The following is a 26,017-nucleotide window of genomic DNA, read 5'->3' as shown; positions in this document are numbered from 1 at the left end:
AAATGTACACACACCACTACCTTGGAAAAACAATTCAAAATGAGATCACACAGTTACTGGCAACAAAAGTCAAACAGAAGATTGTGGCAGATCTGGAATCAGCAAGATATTACTCTGTTATTCTGGACTGCACATCTAACAACAGCCATATGGAACAAATAACTTTAATGATGCATTTTGTAACAACAACAGAACCTAGTGAAAATGTCCCTCAACAGTGACTGTGAGAGAGCATTTTCTAGAATTTATTGACATTGATGATATTACAGGAGCTGGTAATGACAAATATGCTTCTTAAAAAGCTGGAAGATACGGGAATTGCAATAACTGACATTAGAGGTCAGGGCTATGATAATGGTGCCAACACGAGAGGAAAGAACACAGGAGTGCAGACATGGATCTGAGAGTTAAACCCTCGAGCTTTTTTTGTCCCATGCAGTTCTCATTCATTGAACTTGGTGGTCAGTGATGCAGCATCAGCTTCTAATGAGGCTGTTGAATTTTTTAATGTAATTCAAAGCATTCATGTATTTTTCTCTGCATCAACTCATCGATGGCAAATTTTGAAGCAACATCTGGGTACATCCTCTCTGACGCTGAAACCACTGAGTGCCACACGATGGAAAAGTCGAGTGGAGGCAATAAAGCCTATCAAACACCAAATTGGGAAGATAGATGGTGCCACAGTTGCCATTATGGAGGATAATGCTATGACAGGAACTGTTCCTGGGAGAACAGTGGCAGAGGGAAATGGAATCACCAGAAACATACTTAACTTCAAATTTCTGTGTGGCTTATTGTTGTGGCATGATATATTGTTTGAAATAAATAAATAAAAGCAAGAGAGACTCCAAGGTGTTGACCTTGATATATCTGGAGCAATGGAACAACTGGACAAAGTCATACCTACAGTCTTACCGGTCAGATGAGGGATTTCAAAACATTCTGAAGAGTGCACAGAAGTTGGCAGAGGAACTTCACACTGAAGCTATTTTCCCATCCATTCAAGAATACAAGTCATCGAAGACGATGACATTTTGATTATGAGGCAAGGAATAATCCCATAAGAAACCCCAAACAACAATTCAAAGTTGAATTCTTTAACCAGGTGCTAGATTGTGCAATGCAGTCAGTTGAAGGACGTTTCATGCAGCACAAGGAACACAACAGTATATTTGGGGTGTTGTATGATATTCCAAAACTACTCATTATACCTGAAGAACACCTACACCAGCAATGCAGGGCACTAGAGACAAGTGTTGACACATGATGACATGCGCGATATTGATGCGAGTGATTTAGGTGATGAACTGAAAACCCTTTTGAAGATACATTTCAGCAGGATCAACTCCAAAGGCAGTTCTGGAATATATGTGCACAAATAAGATGACCACCCTCTTTCCAAATGCTTTTGTTTCTCTGTGCATACTTCTAACACTTTCTGTAACAGCTGCCAGTGGAGAATGCAGCTTCTCCAAGATGAAGTTAATGAAAACACATCTATGCTCCACAATGACACAGGAGAGGCTGGTCGGCCTTGTAACTATCTCAATAGAGCATGAGCTGGCCCAGACTGCGGACCTTCAGGAAGCAGTTCAAATCTTTGCAACCAAGAAGGCACGGAAAGCACTACTTTGATTATTCAAACAGATGAAAATGCCTGTGTTTACTGTGCAAACAAGAAAAGTTACATTTGCTGGTCAGACGTTTGAAAGTTAAGTGTTACTTAAAATTTTTGAACAAGGCATTTTAAGTTGTTAGTTCTCCTTTATTGGGGTAGGTAGTAGAGCAGTACTATGAAAGAAGTAGAACAGGAAGAAGAAAGAATTGAGACCTTTCAAAGTTTTGGCCCATAGGAGGGGGCATGGGGGCATCATTTGAGCTCCCTGCCTCAGGTGCCAAAATGGTGTGGGCCAGCCCTGGTGTAGATGTGTCATAGTATAAATTGTTCACTTAATTTTAACTGCTGAAAATTCTGACAGGCAGTACAATTAAACAGTGGACTTTGAAAAACTGATTATATGGCATTTTAAAATAATGTACAGTATACTGTTGCTCTTCTACTTCTAAAAGGGGCATATCCTATATCAAGTTAGTACCCCATTACTATATTATGCATTAGTCCAAACTGCTATATTATTCATTTTTATTTTATGCAGCAGTGTTTGCCTTCTTTCCAAACTGGGAAGAATTTGCCCATTGCATCAATGGTATTACCAGTAATGAGGAATGCCAGATAGCTATCAGTATTAATGAGACTGTGAGAGTATTAAAAAACACAGCCAAGTTACTAAATCTCTGCTATAAGGTTCTAAAATCTCACTTTCTCCAAATATATATCACACACAAAAATTATGTTAAAACACATTATGGTTGAAAAGCAAAGAAGTCAGAAGTTAGGTAATGCTAGAAATAAGGTTTCCTGTGCAAATGCAGAACACATAATTAATGTGCACCTGTGGAAAGTTGGTTTCAAATGACTTGTTTAGCATTACATAGCATTACACATGCAGGGATAGAATCCAATTCTCTGTGACAGCATTCAACTGCCTTGACCATCAGATCATCCCTTCTCCTCTTGCAATCCCTGCCCCATTCGTCTTCCAATTTCTGTGTAAGTATATGCAACTATTTTATCTGTGTTAGTTATGATGTAGCTGTGAAAGGTTAATGGTGTTTGTCGTGAAATGTCTCCTGGGTGCCTTGGGATATTCAAGGATTATGTAGGTAACAGTTAAATGTAGATTCCAAAGCATCTTTTGAATTCTTTGCAACTTGCAGTGGACATTGGTTGAGTTTTGGACATTGCTCTGATAAGATGTGCTGCCACCAACTCAGAAAGGTGATAGGACTGAATGTAAAGAATCCTGGACGGCCTCTATCAGAAGGATATTGGACTCCCTGGTTGCTAAATTTTTCCAAGGACTACAGAGGGGGAATGTCCTCCCATATTTCCAGCCAGTAGAACAAAATTGAAAGAGAAAGAGGATTACTAGTATTTTATAAGGCTTCCTGTAGATCTACTCAAAGAGGTTTTAAATGAGTTCTGTGGATTCAAATGAGCCCATTGATTTTACTGTGAAATAGCATATCTTCTCTCATAATAATAATTTGTATATTGTCCTACATACTAATGTGTTTCCTTGGCTAACACTGTAGATAGTGTTCCTGCTTATTTTTTGTACATCTGGTATGTTAGCATGAAGTAATAAATATTTCTGTTTACCTTACCCTTGTGTCTGATTATTCATAGTTATTCAGACAGTATTAATAACAGGGGAAAGATTGGCCTAACAGTGATCTGCCCTCGGAAACATGCTTCATTTGCACTAGATATAGAGGAAGCAGAGAGATCATTACATTGCCCTGGGTAATTTATACAAACTAAATTAGGAACCGATGGCAGCATACATACAAATAACTCTTAGTAAAAACCCACCTGGCTATTGGCTGGTTTTTGCTTGAAGGACCCCACAATGCTTATTGGGGCAAATTCTAAGTGATTTTGAGCACCTGCAAATTCCACTGAAGTCAAAGTGGGAAAATAACCTCTCAGGATTTCATATTTATTCACTGAAGAATGTACAAATAATGATAACAATGAAAAATGTATGTTCCTTATTTTCACTCTTAGTGAATAATTTAAGGATATTGGATTCTGATGTTCAATATATTACAAAGAAATTCAAACTCATGACACTTTGCCCAATGTGCCTTGACACAAACCACATTTTCCAACAAAAAAGACTGTATTTCTTCCTGTCTGTCTTAGGCACACCAATGTAGAGATATACATTGTCACTGCAGTGCAACAGAACAGAAATCAGTGTCAGTTCCCACAGTGTTTAAACACTAACCATCCACAAGGACGAAGGGCTGAGATTGTACCAGAGAACAGATGGCTGTGCATCTCTATAGCTCTTCTTTGGTTATTTGTCTTTGTTGTTTCATTTAAGAGGTAATGAGAAAAGTATGCTGTTCTACAATTTCTCCGGTTCTCTCCTCATCAAAATGTCAGAGGGAAAACAAAGGCTACATTTATTTCAAACTCCCACTTTTGGCAACTTCTTGGGACCTCAGTCTGCTCCTGTTCCCAATGTATGCAGCTCCAGCTTGGACCTAACTGAGCTGATTGACTCTAAGAATGAGCGCCTACAAAATGCCCCCTTTTTTTTTTTTTTGAATGTACACTAAGTGAATGTCAGTCAAGCTTAACACATTGAAGACTTGTATAGGAAACTCTGCTGATGGATGTAGGCTTTAGACATCAACATTTATATAATTAAAGTCTACATTCAAAAGCAGTCTACACTCACCAGAAAACTGGATAAGGGCAATTTGATAAGAGGTTGGCTCTTGAAATCAAAACTAGTCAAAGAACACAGAAGTCTTGGGAGTTCCTTTTGATTTGTATCAGAGGGTAGCCGTGTTAGTCTGGATCTGTCAAAGCAGCAAAGAATCCTGTGGCACCTTATAGACTAACAGACGTTTTGGAGCATGAGCTTTCGTGGGTGAAAGCTCATGCTCCAAAACGTCTGTTAGTCTATAAGGTGCCACAGGATTCTTTGCCCTTTTGATTTGGTGTCTTTTATAGAAGACAAAGGCTTTTCTGTTTAAAAGTTATATATTAAGGATCCAGTTTATATCCAACAGACTTACAGTGTCCCAATGAAGTGATGGTAGAAATAAGGGGAAGGAAGAAAGGCTGAACATTCAATTTATTTTCCTTTCCAGACTTATGAAACTTTGCTCACCACAACTGCATGTGCTGGACCCTTTGTTTGGCTGATTGGGAGAAAAAATGCTGTTACCCTGTAAGGGCTCTCTCTGCAATTGATGGCAGAGGGGCAAGATTTATCTGGGCAGGGCAAGGAGGAACAGGAAGTTGCTGGACCAGGTTGTGGGGGGCACTGCTCTTCCTGGTGAGTTTGATAGGGTATTTATAACTTAGGCAGTTCCGGAGAAGCCCTATCTCACTGGGATCAGGCTGTCAATACTCCTCATCCCATCCATAGAATCAGAGTAGAAATGTACTTCTTTATGATCTGCTGTTGGCATTAAGCTAGTTGCCTTTTTTCCCTGGAGGCTGGTAAGGAATTTTTTTCCTTGCCGCCAGATTGGTTGAAGCAGCGTAGGTTCTTTCACCTTACCCACAGTGGGTCAGGGACCTGGTGGGGTGGGTAGAGAGGTTAAGTTAAAATGTAATGACTCAGTAATACAAAACATGTAGCAGACGTCCAGTGCAAGTACTCATTACAGAAGAGATATGCTGATCAGATAAAATGGAGTAGAAGACAATTTAGAGGAAAGCATCTATTAAGGAAGCTGGGGAAGGGGGTTCAGGACTTCTAATATCTGGGACAGTGTGGAGCAAACCCCCACCCCCTTCCTTTTCAGTCCCCTTAACCCTCATATGAAGTGTTGGGTAGCAAAGTCCCAGCAATAGACCCAGTTAGAAAGGGAGAGGGCTGGCAGCAGCTCCCCATACAGGTGGGAATGGTTAAGGAAATAACAATGACCTGCACTGTACAATATATTGCCAGGTACACACAGATATTTTGGTGAATAAAGCTGCAGCCTAATTAAACCACATCCATTGCCCCCTGCCTTTCTTCCAGCATGGCCAGACAAATTATGAAATTTTGTAAGCCTCAAAGGTACCATGTATGGTAAAATACTTTGTACATTTGTTTTTCATTAATCTTAAATCAGCCTTTAAAGTAGATTCTGTAGAAAGTGTTGTACAACAAAGCAATATAAATCCTTTTATCAATACGGTGGCTTCATCTTCTGTTCTTTGACAGGCCCAGCTGAGGACCACATATAAAGGAAATAATAATATATTATCTCCACTGGCTGCACAGGGATCAGACTTTGCATAGCAAAGGAGGGGTGGATATTTAACTATAGTTAATAGCCTCTTTTCATTTCATATAACCATAGATACAACGTGTGATCACAAAAGGGATTGTTTTCTTTTTAAAAAACTTTCAACTTTCCTATACCTAAAAGGTGCTCCTGCTACACTTGGAGCTCATATTGCTAATAACTAAAAATATTCTTGTTGCTAACACTAAGGGCTTCATTTATACTGCACACACATTATAAAAGCAAACCAGGGATATCACTGACTTTACCATGAATATGTTTAAGGAATATGAGGAGGCTGGCAGAATACTGCTAAAAAACGTTGCTTCACTAGTCACAAGCTGGCTAGATGGTGTTGCTTGAATTTATATAAATGATGCTGAAAGGGATTTCTGGTAGGCTAACAATATTTTTACAAAGATTCAGTTTTTAAAGTTGTATGCTGTAATCACAAAAAGATACTGTGTTTGTTGAGAGGAGATAACAGAACCCAAGGCAAAGTTGGTGTTAACTCTGATCATGGAGTTATTCTATTTTAAATCAGTAGCACAAACAGCATATAACAGAAAAGGAATTAAATTGGTTTAAAATCCAGACTTACCAGTATTTGTCAAGTAATGAACTTTTTTCATCACTCCTCCAGTGTAAACCCCAGGCTCATAACTATCCATTTCACCAGAGACAATATGAGCCACCCTTGCAGCACGCCCTCGGATGGCACCAGCAGCACGATCTAAATCATCAGCATCCTGTTCTCTCAGTGCAAGGATGCACTTGTTTACATCCTCCAGAATGTGGCCTTCTGTGAACAAAACAACAGCTACTTTTTAGATTGGATTCCTTTAGCTGTGATTCTGCTCAGACAAAGTCAAACAATTAGTTCATGCTTTCTTGCCAATTTGGATATAGGATATAGCAAACACTTATTTAGGCATAAGACTCCAGCTGTTCCTTCTCTTGTGACTCCTAATACTTTTAATTTGATATGATTAAAATTGTTTTGACATTCCAATAGTATTCCCCATTTCAGCTGTATGTGCAATACTGTTCCGTTTGCTGTGATAGTAAGGAGTCAGGAATGGCCCAAATCTTCAAAGGTATTTAGGAGCCTAACTCCCATCAAAATAAATGGACGTTAGGCATCTAAATACCATTGAAGGTCTGGACCTAAATGTCTAAAAACATACGTGTAAATTAAAGTTCTAGGAAAGTTTTCATACATTCTGGATAGTTGAAGGATGGAACTAGGGGAAGATTTATTACTATAACTGAAGGTGTCCTGTGTAAACGTCTATGGCAAAGTGTTTTATAAAGAGATGAACTGTGTATCTAAGAATTGCCATAACTGAATTAATCTTATCCATGTTCATGGAAATAGGACCATCATTGTTTAAATAATATCTATGCTGATGACTTACAAAATTCTCTGCAGGCTAAGCATATCTGGCTATTCCTCCATATTTTCCTATATGGCTTGCTGGCAGATGAAATACAACATCAATAAAACTGAGCTTCCTATTTTGACTTCCAAACCTTTTTCCCCTTCCTACTTCCACTTATAGCCTAGGTGTCCATTTTTGATTCCTTCCTTTGCCTCTCCTTGCACATGCATGCTATTACCAAATCTTGCTATTTCATTCTCCACAAAATATCTAATCTATCAAGAAAAAAACCACAAAACCACTTTTGCATTTCCGTGAGTTTGTCCCTGAGATCTCATCTCAAAATTGATCATCTCCATTTCCTGCTAGGTTAAGTACGTTTGGTCTTCAAGCAAGATGATGAGTCACCTTGCTTATAATCATATCTTCTGTGATGAGACTGGGAAATGCTTATTTGGTTAGACACTTAGCAGATGCCTCTTTAACTACCAGATGTTTCCTTAACTCACTTTACAAAATGTTGATGGGTCCTCATGAATGTTAAATATCAACTATATGCAAAAGGTAGCAATTACTGTGCTGTATACCTATTTTTGTAGTGCTATGCAGTGATTATCCTATTTTACTGTGTCTACTTACCCTTTTTGTTATATGCTGATTTTGTATGTTTTTATTTTGTTTGATCTTTTTACTGGGATGGTCATCTTCACCCCCAAGCCATTTTTTGGTTCAAATCTTAATGCCAAAGGAATGTTTTTGACTTTCAAAGGGGCTGTATTTCTGCACTGTATCCTCTACCTTTAGAAACCTGTTCCTAAGTGTTTAATTCTTTGTGCCATGGATTCCAAGCTTCTTGGAAATGTATATATTATATAGAAGGCTATATTATTATCTATACAGACGTGTAATCTAATACCCGATTACAGTATGGGAAACAGCTACCCTGCTTGACAGTTTCAATTTATATCATCATTAATTATGTTTATGATTTTTTGTATCAAGGCTTTTAATACCATATTCCTCCTGCTGGCAACAGTAAGGTATATTTATGTTTTATAGACAACTTTTGATTCTGATCTAAAAATAATGATACAATTAGAGAGGAGGGGGACTTGCAAAGCCCTTCATACAGAAGAGTCAGATTTTTCTTTTTTAATTCAAGGGCCTCAGAGCTCTCGCCTGTTGAATAAGATACTGATTCAGCAAGGTGCTTAAGCATATGGCTAACTTAAAGCATGTTGAAATACTCATGTGCATAACATGAAGTATGTGCTTAAGTAATGTAATTAATTGGGGCATTAAAGAAATAGATGATTATTCATGATGGGAAAAATGTCTACTATTTTCTTCAAATAAAATAAACGGTTCTTAAAAGTCACAGATAACATGTTCATTGACCTTCTACCCTAGAAGTTTCTTTCATATACATCTTGTTATTGAATTATTTCATTTCATACACAGACCTAAAATGAGCCCTTTTTCTCTGCTCAGATGTATTGTAAAATAACATCAGTAAGAGAGGATGTGAAGAAAACAGATTTTGGTAACAACATTAAGAGTGCCATCAAGAACAGATAGACTCCTACAGTGCACAATAAAGCCATCCAGTTCCTACACCCCGCATGCTAATACAGGATGCATGTTGTTGAACACTGCATAAAGAACGTGTCAGTATTAACTTAAACCTTGTACTATTATATGGTTATAAAAAGGGAATCATGTTTATAGTCATTTAGAAACCCAAAATAACACACCAGACAAAACCCACAAGTGTATATATCATGAAGTATTTAATCGAATACAATGCCGAAACTCCTCAAATATTAACGACCATCACAAACGTCACCACATACCACTCCAAGTGCAAGCCACATTTCTTTGACCTTGCCTACTCTGATATAAACACAGAGTAACATCTACATAATAAACATCCTACCAAAAGAAGATATTCCACTTCACACACTTCTCCTGGGGAAAGGATAACAGAACACACATGTGACAGATGTCAGTCATGGCACTTGGTGAGTATATTGACAACAGAGGTGTCAAGGTTCCTTCCCCACTCTGAACATTAGGGTACAGATGTGGGGACCTGCATGGACACTCTAAGATTAATTACCAGCTTAGATCTGGTATCGCTGCCACCACTCACAAGCACTACTTTTTTTCCCTGGGTATTCTTGAGAGACTTCACCAATTTCCTGGTGAACACAGATCCAAACCCCTTGGATCTTAAAACAAGGAGAAATTAACCATCCCCCCTCCTTTCTCCCACCAACTCCTGGTGGATCCAGATCCAACTCCCTTGGATCTAAAAAACAAGGAAAAAAATCAATCAGGTATTTAAAAAGAAGGCTTTTAATTAAAGAAAAGGTAAAAGAAAACCCTCTGGGAGAGATTAGCATACCAGCTACTCTCACAGACAACAGATTCAAAACACAGAGGATGTTCCCCTGGGCAAAAATGTTAATACACACAAGAATACCCAAATTTGATAATTCCCTTAATGGTACCAAGATAAGTTACAAAGAAAATAAACATAAACCTATTTATCCCTTTCTAAAACTTACTACTCTGATAAAAGGCTGGTTCCTTGATCTTTTTCACTCTGGCTGAAACTGAAACTGACTAAACAAAGGAAACTTCCCTCCTTCCTTTTGAAACATCTTGTTCCCCCATTGGTTCCTCTGGTCAGGTGTCAACTAGGCTAGATGAACTTCTTAACCCTTTACAGGTAAAAGAGGCATTAACCCTTAACTATCTGTTTATGACAGAGGTATAAGTGCTTATATAGAATAGAATAGAAACACTAAGAGGACCAGGGGATGGGAAAGGATATCAATTAGAAAAAGAAAGCCAATTTAAATATAGAGGACAAAAAGTACAATTAGAAAAACTGTCCTTCTGAATGATTAGATCTACTAATCACTAATATCAATTGCATTTTACAAACACAATAATTTCTGATGAAAAAAGCATTTAACAATTTAAGCAGGACAAACATTTTCTTGGATGTTCATTTTCAGAAGGTTAATTCTGTTGCCTGAGACATTAATTTCAGCATTGCACATACAAAACATTAATTTAAGTTTATATTTTGTTTGGGTTTTACCTTAGAATGTACAAATAATTGATTGGGCTGGCAGCTTCTACTTGAGATTAATTTTCTCTCTCTCAAGCAAATGGTTTCAAGGTGTCAGCATTTAAAAAAAAAGCTAAAAAATGAAAAAAAAAGTTTCTGAAAGTGAATGTCTATTAATTAGAAAATTGGCAGATGAAAGGGATCAGTTTAATTGGCTAACGAAGGTTTTAGCTTACACGAGAATGGATCGTCAACTGTCTGGGTAAGAGCTTTATAGCAATATTAAGCCTCCTATTCATTTTAAACTAGGGCTGTTGATTAATCGCAGTTAACTCAAGTGATTAACTCAAAAAATTAATCACGATAAATAAATCATGATTAATCACACTGTTAAACAATAGAATGCAAATTAAAAATTATTAAATATTTTTGTTTTTCTACATTTTCAAATATTTCAATTACAACACAGAGTACGAAGTGTACAGTGTTCACTTTATATTATTTTATTACAAATATTTGCACTGTAAAAATGATAAACAAAAGAAATAGTATTTTTCAATTTACCACATACAAGTACTGTAGTGCAATCTCTTTATCATGAAAGTGCAAATTACAAATGTATTTTTTGTTACAGAACTTCACTCAAAAACAAAACAATGTAAAACTTTAGAGCCTACAAGTCCACTCAGTCCTACTTCTTGTTCAGCCAATCGCTAAGAGAAACAAGTTTGCTTACATTTATTGGAGATATTGCTGCCCACTTCTTAATTACAATGTCACCCAAAAGGTAGAACAGGCATTCGTATGGCACTCTTGTAGCTGACTTCGCAAGATATTTACATGCCAGATGCGCTAAAGATTCATATGCCTCTTCATGCTTCGGCATCTTTCCAGAGGACATACTTCCATGCTGATGATGCTTGTTAAAAAAATTATGCGTTAATTAAATTTGTGACTGAACTCTTTGGGGGAGAATTGTATGTCTCCTGCTCTGTTTTACCCACATTCTGCCATATATTTCATGTTATAACTGTCTCAGATGATGACCCAGCACGTTATTCATTTTAAGAACACTTTCACTGCAAATTTGACAAAATGCAAAGAAGAGACCAATGTGAAATTTCTAAAGCTAGCTACAGAACTCGACCCAGGGTCTAAGAATCTGAAGTGCCTTCCAAAATCTGAGAAGGATGAGGTATGGAGCATGCTTTCAGAAGTCTTACAAGAGCAACAGTCTGATCCAGAAACTACAGAACTCAAACCACGAAAAAGGAAATCAGCCTTCTGCTGGTGACATCTGATTCAGATGATGAAAATGAATGTGCGTCGGTCCACACTGCTTTGGATCATTGTTGAGCAGAACCCATCATCAGCATGGACGCCTGTCCTCTGGAATGGTGGTTGAAGTGTCAAGGGACATATGAATCTTTAGCGCATCTGGCATGTAAACATCTTACGATGCCAGCTACAACAGTGGCACACGAACGCCTGTTCTATTCTATTCTATTATTGTTTATTCACGCGCTTAATCATGATTATTTTAATCACTTGACAACCGTATTTTAAACCACTTAAAATAAACGTTGGAGGAGCTGGAATGTTAGCAGCTTGAACATCAACTTTTTGCCCTGAGTTACACTTGTGGATTCCTAATGAATTTAAAGTAATTGCATGGATGTAACTGAGAGCAATATTTGATCCTGTGTGTGCTGGTTAAAATAAGCTACTTCGGTCCAAGACATTCAGGCCCAGAACTTCAGCAGGTGGTTTAGCTCCATTGAAGCTATGCCAGTATACACCTGCTGAAGATCTGGCCCATCGTGTTAGAATCCAAGCCAAAGTCTATTGAAGTCATTGGGAAGATTCCCAACCAATGAGCTTTGGATCAGATTCGTACAGTCACAATTGTGGAATAAGGGGAGATCGGTGCTTCAGATCTCAGCTTCATAGTGTATCATCTACCCAACTTAGGCAGACAGTACCTCACAACAATCACATGTCCATTCATGAGTTATTTAAAACTCTCAGCAGCCTGCATTTCACCAACATGTTATCTTTTCTTTCTACTAACCAAGCTCTGCCCTGTAGCTTTCTCCCATCTTTAACATCACATTATTTGATCTGCTTTGCTCATTTTATTTTTTTTAAATGGACATATTTATCTGTGCCTTTTTTAGTAAATTTTCCTACATTACTTCAATTTCAACAGGTGACCCACCATTTAAAATGCTGCTAAAGAAAAAGCATTCATACATAGATCAAATCTAACTAGATCATTCTCCCTGTTTGGTTTGGTTTAGTAATAGACCAATAATCCATAATGGGAAATTGGTGTCCACATGATAATCCCCTCTCTTCATGGCTGTATGCAGTGCAGTCCCCGGAAGAGATGTTCCATCTAGCCAACTGAATGCAGAAACCAAATTTTATCCCCTGTTCAGAACTAAATTTGAAAAAGGCTTGCCACAAAAACTCTTCCAAAGCTGTAAAAACATATTGAGCATAAAGTAACACTGAACTGCACTGAACAGCAAACTCACTATTCTTTAACAGGCTAGTTAAAACATAATCCTATGAGGGTTCGACCCTAAAGAACTCCTCTCCCCTCCCCCCTGCCCAGAACAAAAGAGCAACACCCTGAGAGAAAGGAATGTCGCTTTCTTTGGGGGCAGTGACTGAATAGTGCAAAAGCCAGGTGTCTATTCAGACAAAAGAAATTGCCAGTTTCCTGTTCTCAAACATAGTTAATGTCCACTAATCCTCACAAATAGGAGTGTACCAGCTCTTAACAGGTATCTTGAGAAGGGAGCTAGAAAAAAGGGGAAAAGATACTGTCCTGGCACTACATACTACAGAAGTAAAGGTATTAATATAAGGGCAGAGGATGGGGAATAAATGGAGTTTTACCCCCTCGCTACAAGAGATATCTGCTGAGGTCAGTATATCTAATCTCCAGTTCCTACTGAAGTCTTTGTACCCTGGACAGGGAGTTGCTTTGCAGATTTCCTCATAAAATGATTGGGCTGTTTGGCACAAGACTGTCAAACTTAGTTTAGTAAATTGTTCTTCGATTTTCTCTGGAGATCATAACCTTCAGCTCTGATATACATGTTATAAGTCATCTGGTAATATGAGTTTTTGACACTTTTCTTTGACTACTGGATGATGCAGAATTATTGATCTTCTGAAACCCATGGTGTATTCACATAGGTTTGACATCTCATCTGGCATATAACTGGGAAAATATAGGGGAGCTAGCTGGACAAAATGATCCTTTATGTACTTTGACCTTGTCTTTTTCTTCATTTTTCCTGGGCCAGAATATCCATCATGGTCTCACAGAATTTGGTAGGGAAACTCTTTTCTTGATTCTTCTCTCCACAATCCTCTGGCTAAGATACAGGGAATTTTCCTTCCTTAGCTCATAAATGGAGAAGGAGAATTCTGCTTCTTCTGTTTCTTTGATTTGCCCCAGTTTGGGGCAGCTGGGCCCTGAGGTCCCATTTCCATGAAAGAGTAACAGACAGAGTGTGTGCCCAGGCAGTGTGCCAGAGAGGCCAAAGAAAGACAGTCCTGGAGCCAATCCAGACCAAAGGAAGATTAAGTGCATATGGGTGCAGCATGGTAGGATCCAAACACAGCAGTCAGGTGAATGTCCTGTGGGTGAGCTTTACCAGCATTGTGACAAGGAATCTATTTGGAAAGCTGTTTGGAGGGGGATTCTACAGTACAAAAGAAATATCTGTCCTTCAGTGCATGGAGAGAGGCTTGTGCTACACATTAAATATATCAAACAACCAAGTTGATTGCTTGGTCTTTTTCAGCATGTTTGCTGTTTTGTGGAGCAGAGTTGCTTAGAGAGCTGGTATATAAAAAATTAGGTAGGTAGGGTCTACAAACTAACAAGTTACATTACCACTGACAGAAAAGTAAGGATTCAATTTTCCTTTCTACTTGATCTGCATAACAGAAAGTCTGAAGATTGCAATTATTGCTTTTGATGAGAAATGACTTAGCCTTGATCAGGGCAAAATAAATCTGTTTTCTGCCCCCATAGCTAGGAAATGGAACGCTTATAGTTGATGTACTTAATTTCGTATTCTAAAAACAAGATCTAGCTAAGAAATTTTCTGGGTTCACAAAAATATTTGTAAAAAACTGGGAGATTTTTAGGATTTATTAATTCTTTAGTCTAAAATGCAAAATAATCATTTTTCTTACAAAATAGTTTATCTGAGTTATCGGTGGGACAATGGATACTAATGAGATATGGAGCAAGGGATATATAATGAGGCATAGAACTTTTAGTTTCTTATTCAGTTCAAATCTGGTCCAAGTCTGTGGTGAGGAAAAAGTTGTTACAATCTGACAAGCTTTCCAATTATCTATGGGAAACAGTTCCTAGTCCATATTTTAAAAATAATACACAGCAGGCACCTTTGTTAATAATCTCAGAGGCAAGACCAAACTATCCTTGCTAGGCCCTTCACGTCAAGGTTGAAGAGTATTTAGGAAGCAGTGATGCTTGTGCTATACTTTTTCTGTGGGTAGAGGGCTTCAGTCTGTTCAGTACTTCCAGGGATACTAAATTCACTTTGTAAACTGAAAGTCTATTTCCCTCTGCTACATTAGCAGTATGTGACTGCAGACTTTTTTATACAATTTTTTAAATCTCTTTTACAGTGTTAATAACGGAGCATACCCTATTATGCTAAATGCCAGCTATTTTAGGGATGTCAATAAAATATTGTCAGAGGATAATGACCATCTGCTGCTCTTAGATAATTGCTCAGGTGAAGACGCACATCCCATGGTAACATTCTATTATAACAGCTTTATGTCTTCTATACCAAACAACTGATGTAAATGTGATAAGTCTGTCTGATGCAGTAAAATTTGCCCTCTATGCCTTTGTTGAACAGCAGGTAAAACACTGTCATTTGATCAACAAAAACTGGTTTGGGATAGAAACCTCATGGAACCTCCACACAAATATGACAATCATTTACCTGTGATGAACTCAAGATTTTACCTAGTGGTAGAATTGATACACATGCACCTTGCATAAAATTTACATATGAATTGAAAGTTTCACAAATGAATATTTTCATTCAAAGTGAAAATTTGTACATTGCTCATTCTTGGAATCAGCTGTCCAATGATCTAACTGGTTGGTTGATAATAAAAGATAAGAAAGTTAAATACAATAGGGTGGCAAGGAATTAATACCTCTGTATAGTATAGATATGAAATTCACTGAGCATAAGGCTATTTTGTACAGAAAGCAATGAATACATAAATGAGTAAGATGTTACCATAATGCCAAAGGTAGCAGGAAATTCAGAAACAAAATAAAGCAACAACAAACACCTGTTGTGGCACAAAACAGATAATGAGCTAAAAGAGAATAATATTCGAAATTAGCACAATGAAGCAGAAAAGGCTTTAAGTGTCTGCAAAGAGTCGGCAATTGCTAAGACAGAGAAACAGTTCAGATGTTTATACACAGCAGAGGCTGTTTAATACTTGGTTTGAGCTCCTAAAGAAAGCCAAGAGAAATCTTGAAGCAATGAGAAAAGACCAGCTGGCTCATCAGCTTATTCTCCTTTTAGTACTATACCTCCCCTGTCATGCCATCTAATCAAACTAACTTGAACAAATTCAGTATTATCATCTCAGCAATCTTGCCTGGAAGGCCATTCCTCGCATTTAAGCATCTCTGCATGAAAAACAGATTCACAACATCTGTTCTGATATTGTCTTACTTTAATTTTTGTTTTGTTGCTTTTTCCAATCACCTTTATTAGTCTGAACATAGTAATTTCTCTGATCCTTATTTCACTGTCTATTTTTTAGATCAGGAGTCAATATAGCACAAGAACCAGACATACTGTAGATGGAGAGCATCTATTAGTTGATTAATCTTAAGAGTCAACACAATAAATTATGTATGTGTTCCACGATATTTCACATGAATCAGTGGTGTGAATGGCAATCACTTAAAAATCAACATTTTTATCTCTCTCATCAATATGTCCCTTTTATTTAATTTTAATAACATATCCTAGAGATTGAATGAGTGGACAGGCTGCTTACCATTCAACAAAAATGCATAAAATATATGTTCACATATTGGTACCTGTGTGAAGTTATACCAATCACATACATAAGTTTCAATTTAAAATGAAAAGATTCTATCTGCTTCCTTTCCTTTCCCTTTCATTTTGTTTCCTGCTTGCTCCTCTCTGATGTATCTGCTGTGTTAGGCCTCCATTTACAAAAGAAGAAGCAAATCCTGAACTGCAGAATTGACTTTAATGTATTACTTCCTATATTAGGAATGCATACTCCAGCAAAGTATTTATACTGTTTGACAGTGAGTGAAGGTTTTCTTTTTAAAGGTGCTCATGCTACTAGTCCTGACTTTGTCATCTCCTTTCTTAGTTGCTTCTTATATATTTCAATGAGACACTGATTCTCCCGTGCAATCATATATTACATATTTATATAGACGACAGGTTGTGAAGTACACTTACCATAACTTGTAAATACCTGTATGTGGAAAACATCATAGAGTTATTGTTGTGATTTTACATGCATAAAGGTAAGGAAATTGAAGATTAGGGCTCACTTGCATGCAATTACTTCTGCATATATATATCTCTATATATAAATAAAGTAAACTTACTGTTCGGCAAAAAATGTAGTTAACCTGGAATTAAGGTTTTCATTAAGACTGCATCTTCCATCCCACTTTTATATTCTAATCAAGAGTAAGGTAGGTTCAATGCGTCTGTCCCTACATGAGCTTGGATTCTGTTAGAACTTCTTTGAATTAATGCTGGGGGCACCTCTGCGCTTGTTTCTCCTCTGCTGCATTTTAATTTCCAAATGACCCACAGACTCGATCACTATTTTACCCAGTAGAGTACCATACAGGGACAAAATTCATTTTTTGACTTTACAAAACAGCGCTTTTATAGCACTAAATTCAGAAGATTTACCAGGCTTATTGGTAATAAACATTTGGGCAAACAAGTCAGACTGAAAAAGTGCTTGCAGGCAAACAAAACTCTATTTCTCTTGCCATTATTGACTATTAAGATTCTAATAAAACATTATCTGAGCTTCGTATGGTATATCAAAGTCACACTGGCTGATCATAATGATGTTTTCTACAGACAAGTCTAACTGCAAAAGTGCTGGTAGGCAAACAAAAGTAGGCTGCTACTCTCATGACTATCAAAATACTGTGTAAATGTTAATTTTCATGGGGGCTGTTCATTTGCTTTCCATTATTTTGAAGGACTCTGCAAACACTCACAAAGTATTTCAAACTCCAGCTGCTATTAAAATATGATTGATAAAATAGGGACATTCACAAACTGTCCTGGCATATTTTTATACAGAGGGCAAAACAAAAGGTGATTTTGGTTTGCCAACCTTAGCCAGTGGTTTGTTTGTTTGTTTTCATGAAAACCATGGAAAAAAGATGATATGGCAAAATGAATAAGGGTGATGCAGATCCAGTTCCCATTTCTCAGAACTGCCCTCTTCCCCCCACCAATAGTTCACAGAGAGTAGACTCGCAGTTCAGATAAATGGTTCCAATGATGACACACACTACTACTTAGCTGTTTGGTAGGCTTGTAGTTCATGCATCAGCCTGTATCATGGGAACCACAAAATAGCACACAGGAATTCCCACGATGGACGATCCTGCTCAGAATGGTGTACCAGGCAAACAGAGTGGTACCCTGGGAGCACTTTCCACTGGTGCAATTTGCATATGTAAATAACGCCTAGGTCTTATATGAATATGTTATAAAAGAGGTGACAATTTAGGAAAGAGGTGGTGTTTGTCACCTGAGATGGCAGACTTTGAGATATCATGTATGAGCACGTTGTATGCCTTCTGAAACAGATCAAGACAGGGAGCCTGATCCTCAGTTGATGTAAATTGGTGTAGCGCCAATGAAATAAATGGAGATCCTCCAATTGACAGCAGCTGAAGATCTGGACCATTATAATTTATGTACAGATTACCTATGCAAAATATTACTCCAGTTCTTACTTCCTCTTGCAGTGGGGGCACACTGGAATCACAAAGGTATATTGCAGCTGTTGGACTGAAGTACCTTCCAATTATTCTTCACCTTCTAGACCTCCCATACAGATACCCAGAACACAGCCTGCAACTCAGGTTGGACACTGAGTTCATGAATTTTGCCCTGGATGTTTCCTTCCAATATACTAAGGATCCTCAACTTGATCAAGAACAATTGTATGTCCCATTCAGCTGCTGAAGATACTGAAGGGTATACTGTTTAATAACAATTACAAAAACCTCATTAATGTCCCGTGGCTTGTTATTAAGTTCAACAGCGGGGAGCTTAATATGGAGTATTACATTCAGTGATGTGCTTTAGCACATACTGTATATCTGCTGTCTGCTCAAGTTAGGAAAGAAGAAGAGTTAAACATACCTGAATATTGGCACCTTGTTGGTTAGGTTTCATTTATATAAACGTAAGCTAGAGAATTGAGGACTACAGCAAATGCACCGAAAGCAGCTGCCAGTTAGAATTCAGGCTCCATGGCAAAGCATAGAGGAGCCTGAAAATCCGGCACTCTGCACCAAAGGACCACCTTATTTTTAAATTATTTGCACCAATAACCAAAAGAGGTTTCTGCTACTATTAACAGCATTTATTCAAATACCAATTTTTAAAGAACCTATATATGTAAGCAGGCCTTATTACAAAAGCTAATCAAACAAATTATACGATGCTACACAGTAACATTAAAAACTACTGCTATGGCTGCATCCAGAAATGCATCAGCAACCAAGCTTTTAGGAGATTAAAAAAATAACACAAAGCTAAATCAAATAAATGTCTCTTGCATCATGCTCCAAAGGCTGCCAAAACCGAGCTCTGTCAGACTGATGAGGAACTGAATTCCAAATGCTGTGGCCCTCAAATAAGAGAGCTGTGCAGAGGAGAGCTACAGCGAATATGTCTACATGAGTTGGGAATAGCTTTGCTAACTCCAAGTACAGACGTAGACTTAGTTTATGGGCAGGTCTCCTTAAGATAGCGGGTACTGAGGGGATGGGCTAACTCAGCCTGTCTTTAGCTATACCTCTTTCCCAGTTAGCCCTGTCCCCACTTTTTGATTTGTCTTGCCTTCCACCGCTCACCAGCACAAGGAAAGTTGCCACTGAAAACTCCTCCATCTCCTCAGCAGACTTTTCACTTTGGGGCAACTCTGTTACAGTTCAAAATGGCATCACACAATTTAAACCCTTTGTAAATTTAACCTAGTGGGGTTGATTCTCACTTCTGGTAAGACACCTTTAAAATGCCAAGTGGTCTAATATGGCCTCATAGTAAAAGAGAGTAAAGCCCAATGTTGGGGTTTTTTTGGTTTTTTTATCTTCCCACTTGAACACTTGAACACTGTTCCTTCAGAAATAATTGAACAATTATTTCAATGATTATATTTAGATTTATTAGTCAGAAAGTATGCCATGGTATATTTCTAATGTAGTTATCATCAAGCCAAAAATATTTTTGGGAGTAGTGACATTATTTCCCCCTCATCCCCCATCTATAGCTATGCTATGAGTGAGCCTATAATCAGCACTCTTTGTGGCATAATCATTTGAAAACTTGTCATACGGACTGGGGGGAAAATGTAATAATGTCAACCAGGCCTTTGAACATGGAGGGAAAATTATACAGATATAGATAAGCAAGACAGAAATCTGATTCATCTTGTTAGGCATCATCTGAGTACTTACAATATGTTGTGCAATTTGTTTTAAGTGACTTGAAATGTTCCGATTGCTATCTTAATGCTTGTGACTGTCCGAACTAATTGGAAACATGAGCCTAACCATGCACTAGAACTTAATGCCACAGATACTTAAAGACTGAGACTTGACCTTACAATTTATTGCATATGGACATTATTAATCAAGTGTTATTTGATACAGTATAAGCTACAATGACGTAACAAGATTAAAGAAAGAAGGGTGATCTAAGCTTTCCAAACAAGGCAGCTCAGAGCCTTTAAACCTCTGACAGAATGTGATTTTTTCTATATCTGAAAATAAACAATGGATTATATTGATAAATGAATTGCATTTAAAATACATATTGTTTGTAAATATTAATTAGGGACATCTTCCAACCTAGAGTCTTGAACTCAAAGATCATGCACCAAAAAAATCTCAACATATGAGCCTTTGATTTCAGAAAAAAAATACGACAACAACTGATTGATGTTTGTGAAGTTCAGTGACAACACCACATCCTAAACTATGGGAATTAGAGGAGGTCATTCACTTCTACAGAAAAAACACACAGAAGGCTCGCTAAAGAAAGGGAAAATCCATGAGTTTCTTCCATTGGAGGAATAGAATATGCTGATAAGGTTTGCTGCTCATCCAAGAACCAGGCAGTTCAACCCCCAATCTGTGAAGATGCTGATGCGCCCAACTCATCCATGTCTTTACATAGGCTCCAGAGCCTCCTGCATTCTTTGGTTCTCAGACCACATGGGTTCACCTAACTGATTCTCTTTTCATGGAAACATATTTAATGGGCACCACACTGCCTGGGACTCCTACACAAGCAGCTTCCTCTGGAAAACACCTTCAAAGAAACAGCAAGGAGTCCGGTGGCACCTTAAAGGCTAACAGATTTATTTGGGCATAAGCTTTCATGGGTAAAAAGCTTCATTTCTTCAGATGCATGGAGTGAAAATTACAGATGCAGGCATTATATAATGACACATGAAGAGAAGGGAGTTACCTCCCAGTCTCTATTCAAGCCCAAATTAATGGTGTTAAATTTGCAAATGAATTTTAGTTCTGCTGAAACTAAAACGAAACGAAAGCTTATGCCCATATAAATCTGTTAGTCTTTAAGGTGCCACTGGACTCCTTGTTGTTTTTGTGGATAAAGACTGACCTGGCTGCCTCCTGATACCTGACACCTTCAAAGAAAGATTCCCTAGCATGGTTGGGTTCTGTGCATAAAGTAATAAAACCTGAGACTGCATGACGTTTTTACATAAGTTATGTGTTGGATCGAAGGGAGTCAGGTGGAATATGCACACCTTCTCCCAGCTCCTCCACCTCTGCAGTGTCCTGGGAAGGAAAGAACGGTGTCATAGAGACCATTGTCTCCACTCCTACACTGTTCTGCACAGGATAGTGAGATCTTGGACAGAGGGTCCCATCCACACACTGATCTGACCATGTCAAGCAATTTAGAATAGTACTCTGAATTAAGATTGAATTAAATTGCATTTAATATACCACAATTTTGACACTCATGTCACAAGCTTATTTTATACTTTTAAAGCCTCATTCTTTATTGCTGGATCAGTGTAAAGTGTCCGTTTTTATCCTCCTATAGAGCCTGATACAAAGCCCACTGAAGTCAACGGAAAGATGCTCTCTGACTTCACTGAGCATCAGGCCCCTCAATACTCTCATGCGTTGATTCAATAGACACAGAATCACAGTCTATTGTAAGTGGATACTAACTGAAATTAAAGATGGTACAGGTTTACCCACAATGACCCATTTAACACAAACATGAAATTGTTCATATTGTTATGATAGATATCTTAAAGTGGATACCATTAAAATGTAATATTTGCTGCTCTTCAGGGATTGCAGTACCCTGCTATCTCCCCTTTCAAAGAACAGGAAACTAGAAAGAAAAGTAACTAGAGTTACTGCATGTACCTAGGGTGATGAGTATTGAGCTGTTATTTTAATAGTGCTCATTATACCTACAGTATGTACTAATTATATGACAGCAGATTAAGGTAGTAGATAACTATTCATTCGGTCAGCTGGAGGAGGAGAGGATGGGCTTTCATGCAAATTGATCAGATACATCTGAAGGACTACATTCATCAAACAACCTTATTCCTATCATAATGCCTTAGACAGCTGTTACCACTAGACACATTATACAGATGGAAAGTCCCCCCAAATAACAATGCCTTAGAGAATCATGGGCATGTTGACATCTACACAAAGCCATCTCCAATTTGTCACAGTTAATGCTGCTTAAGCACAGTGCAGAATGAACCTGGGATGACTGGCAAGAGAAGTGTTTTTGAGCATTAAAAAAGCTGTCACAGAAGTACCTGTTCTGAAATATTTTGAACCTAAGACCATGGTAAATGCAAACTCACATAGGCTGGTGTTGGTATTCAGCAGGATGATCACTCACTTGAATAGGCTTCTAAAGCACTGACTAAATCACGAGTGAACTAAGCCTTGTTCTCTCTCTCTCTGATCTCTGTTGCTGAGTTCCCCCTCTCTGATCATCACATGTTCTCTTCGACATCAGCTATGAGTCCTCCCATCCTCATGTCTTGTTATATTGCCTTTCACAGTCAATCCCCATGCTACTGGGTCTCATTTGCTATTGATGTTCATCTAAGACAAGCCCATGGTGTTAGCCTCTACACCCCAATTGTTACAGGGTGTTTTCCCTGTAAATATCCACAAAGCTACCTTGTTATTCACCTTCAAATCCCTCTGCAAAACTCATCTTTGCTTTGATGACTACATAAAACTTGACAACGGTTAGGCTGCTAGTGTGCAGAGACTGATGCCTATCATGCTGACCGTTGTTTCTCATTGTTTACTTGTAATTTCCCATCTATCTGTGACCATCAGATGTATCTTGTCATATAATTGAATTGTAAGGCCCATTGGGGTAGACACCATTTTTTTGTTCTGTCTTCGTACAGTGCCTACCACAGTGGGTTCCTGGTTCTACAACCAGAGCTCTAAGTGCTATGCTAATAAGAACAATAATAATTAATAAAACAAGAACTACTAAGTGCTTACTGAAAAAAAACACAATCTCTACTGTTTTTGGTTGTGAGTTTCATTCATTAATATGTTTGTGACTAGAAATCAGACAAGGCCATAAAACCTTGAAAGCCATATTACATACAAGATAGCAGTGATGAAAGTGAAGGGGAGATCTAGTGGATTTAGAAAAGAAAAGTCTGAAGGGGAGATGTGGGAAAATCTAGGTGGAAGTAAAAAATCTTGATTGGGAAATGCAAGTTCTGAGAGAACTGGGGGAAGATCTTTTTCTAAGGACAAATATAACTTTTATTTTAAACTACACATGAGATAGAAACAATTTATTATAGAACCTATTGGTGATTCCATTTGTGTGTTCACTTAATTAGTCTTAAAGACATTTCCCAGAGTATCTAAGGGCTTGTCTAGCTGGCACAGCAATGTACGCTAAAGGAATATGATTTCTAAAGCACACCACCACGTAGACTTGCTTGCATGCACTGCTTGCATGCACTGGAAGTTCCCTAGTGCACAGTAACATAGTGCTGTTTAAATTGCTGTTTTGAAATAGCACTACATTAACACACACACACTAGGAAACTTTCAGCTTGCACCAGCAGGGTCTGCCTGGGGCACTTAGTGAGCAATATGTCAGCGTGCTTTAGAAATCATACCCTTCTACTGTGTGTTGACAAGCACTAAAACTCTGTAGAATCCAAGGAAAAGGAAGATTTAAACAGATTCTATAGAATTGTGCTAAAACTTTCAAAAGCATCTAAATGACTTGGGAAATGAAATCTCATTGACTTTCAGTAGAACTTAAGCACTTTTGAAAATTTACTGTTTGCCTCTGCAGCCGCTGCAGAATTCCAGTGACTTAACTTTAGCTCACCCCCAAAAACAGTACCTTCCAGGTATAGTTCTTACTATGCTTTGGACAAAATATGTGATAATCAGTCTTTAGAATATGTGATGATCAAAAACCTAGAACAAAGGTCACATGATCAAACAACAGAGAATGAAACTGGAAATGATGGAGGATCCATTTACTCAAAATATACGAAGTTTTCAATAACTTCAGTTGACAATTCAGCATTGTGGATGTCAATAGTTTACAGCAATAAACAGAAGCTTCGTATGGGACAGAAGTAAATTTAGGTCTAAAATGAGTGATGTACTTAGTATTAATGGTACACAGTAGAGCAGTACAGTCTGTTTCAGATACTGATTGAGTGAGGTGAGGGACAGATGATACCTAGGGCTCGTCCAGACTAGGGGAGGAAAATTGATCTTAGATATGCAACTTCAGCTACGTGAATAACGTAGCTGAAGTCGAATATCTAAGATCGAATTACTCACCCGTCCAGACGACGCGGGATCAATGTCCGCGGCTCTCCACGTCGATTCCAGAACTCCGTTGGGGTTGATGGAGTTCCGGAATCGATATAAGCGCGCTCGGGGATCGATATATCGCGTCTAGATTAGACGCGATATATCGATCCCCGAGCAATCGATTTTAACCCGCCGATACGGCGGGGTAGTCTGGACGTGGGCCTAGAGAATTAGAATCCTTCTTTTGGCAGGAACAAGTGGCATGGAAAGAGCTGCATAAGCCATGTTACCTAGTCCCTATTCACATCCCATGTTACTGCTATCCAGAACCGGTCAGATGGTTCAAGTGAACAGGGCAACAAACAATTCTTCCTGCTGCCTACACCTTCTGGCAACTAATTAGTGGGGCAACAGTTGCTCAGAAGTAATAGACAGTTGGTTATTTAGCAACTTTTGCTTATTAAGTGCCAGGAAAATATTGTAACTTGTCATATTAGCTTTAGTTTTAGCTTTGGTTAATCAACTTGTTTTACCATGTATTGTGTTCTTGGTGCATGACTAACATATTCTTGAAATCCTGTCATTTTGATATCATGGAATCCTTAAACTCTTACTATACAACTGAAAATGAATGAATCAGCATCAGCATGACACAAAGTGGCCCTGACACAGAGGTAATTCTGGGGAGCTGGATGTTTTCTATTAAAATCTACAAGACCTGCCTGAAGATCTAGTAACAATACATTTATCATTGGGAGCTCAGTTTGGATCCTAAAATCATTCCTGAGCTTCTTGAGCTGAGATTTAGGCATGCAAGTGAGTCAGCACACAGACCCTGAGAGAAACCTTCACCTCAATTTCCTCTAACATAACCCCATTTTAACCACCAGAGTGGCTCTGATGGGTCCCAGAGGGAGTAATGTCCATCTAACTTTGGTGGGAATGGTAGGTTAATGTCTTTTAGGGTGAAACTCAAAGGTTTGCAATCCATATTCATCCAAATTTCAATGTTCCCAATTTCTTGCAAACCTTATATACATATATTTTTACAGGGTTTGCAATTCTTGTTCATCCATTTCATACTTATCCAAAGCTTAGATAAGTTTGCAAAACTGCTTAGTATGGAACTTCTTATGAGGTTTCTAGAATTTCTGCTTTTGGTACTAGCAAGAAATAACAAGGATTTTCTTGTTGTACATTGGTATTTCCAGTTCCAGACCCTTCTAGAAAGATGGGAGAGGGGGACCAAAAAATTCTATGAACATTTCAGAACTTTAGAAAACATTTGATTTGAATTTGGTCTAAAAATGAAAGGTAGTTTCCGAGGCTAGAGGGGACTTTTTCCCCCGAAACAGTTTGCCAAGCTCTAGTACAAAACTACAATATATCAATGTATTTCAAAGAAGTACTTTGAAGATGATGATTATTAGCAGCCCTCAGTTGCCAGAAAAAAGTTACTGTTATCCAGCAATTATTGATAAATGGAAGGCAGATTTGCAAGGC

At 38.1% G+C, this 26,017-nt stretch overlaps 1 protein-coding gene across 1 annotated transcript in view; it reads right to left on the bottom strand.

Annotated features, from left to right (window-relative positions):
* Positions 1-26,017, bottom strand: part of CTNNA3 (catenin alpha 3) — a 987,819-nt gene that overhangs the window by 229,276 nt on the left and 732,526 nt on the right. The window contains 1 exon segment of the mRNA XM_030569668.1: positions 6,470-6,670. Within this exon segment, the coding sequence (XP_030425528.1) occupies positions 6,470-6,670 (201 nt within the window).

The sequence above is a fragment of the Gopherus evgoodei genome, chromosome 7 (assembly GCF_007399415.2).
Source record: "Gopherus evgoodei ecotype Sinaloan lineage chromosome 7, rGopEvg1_v1.p, whole genome shotgun sequence".
Lineage (NCBI taxonomy): Eukaryota > Metazoa > Chordata > Testudines > Testudinidae > Gopherus > Gopherus evgoodei.
The sequence above is the reverse complement of the archived record's forward strand: the minus strand, read 5'-3'. Positions and strand labels throughout refer to the sequence as shown.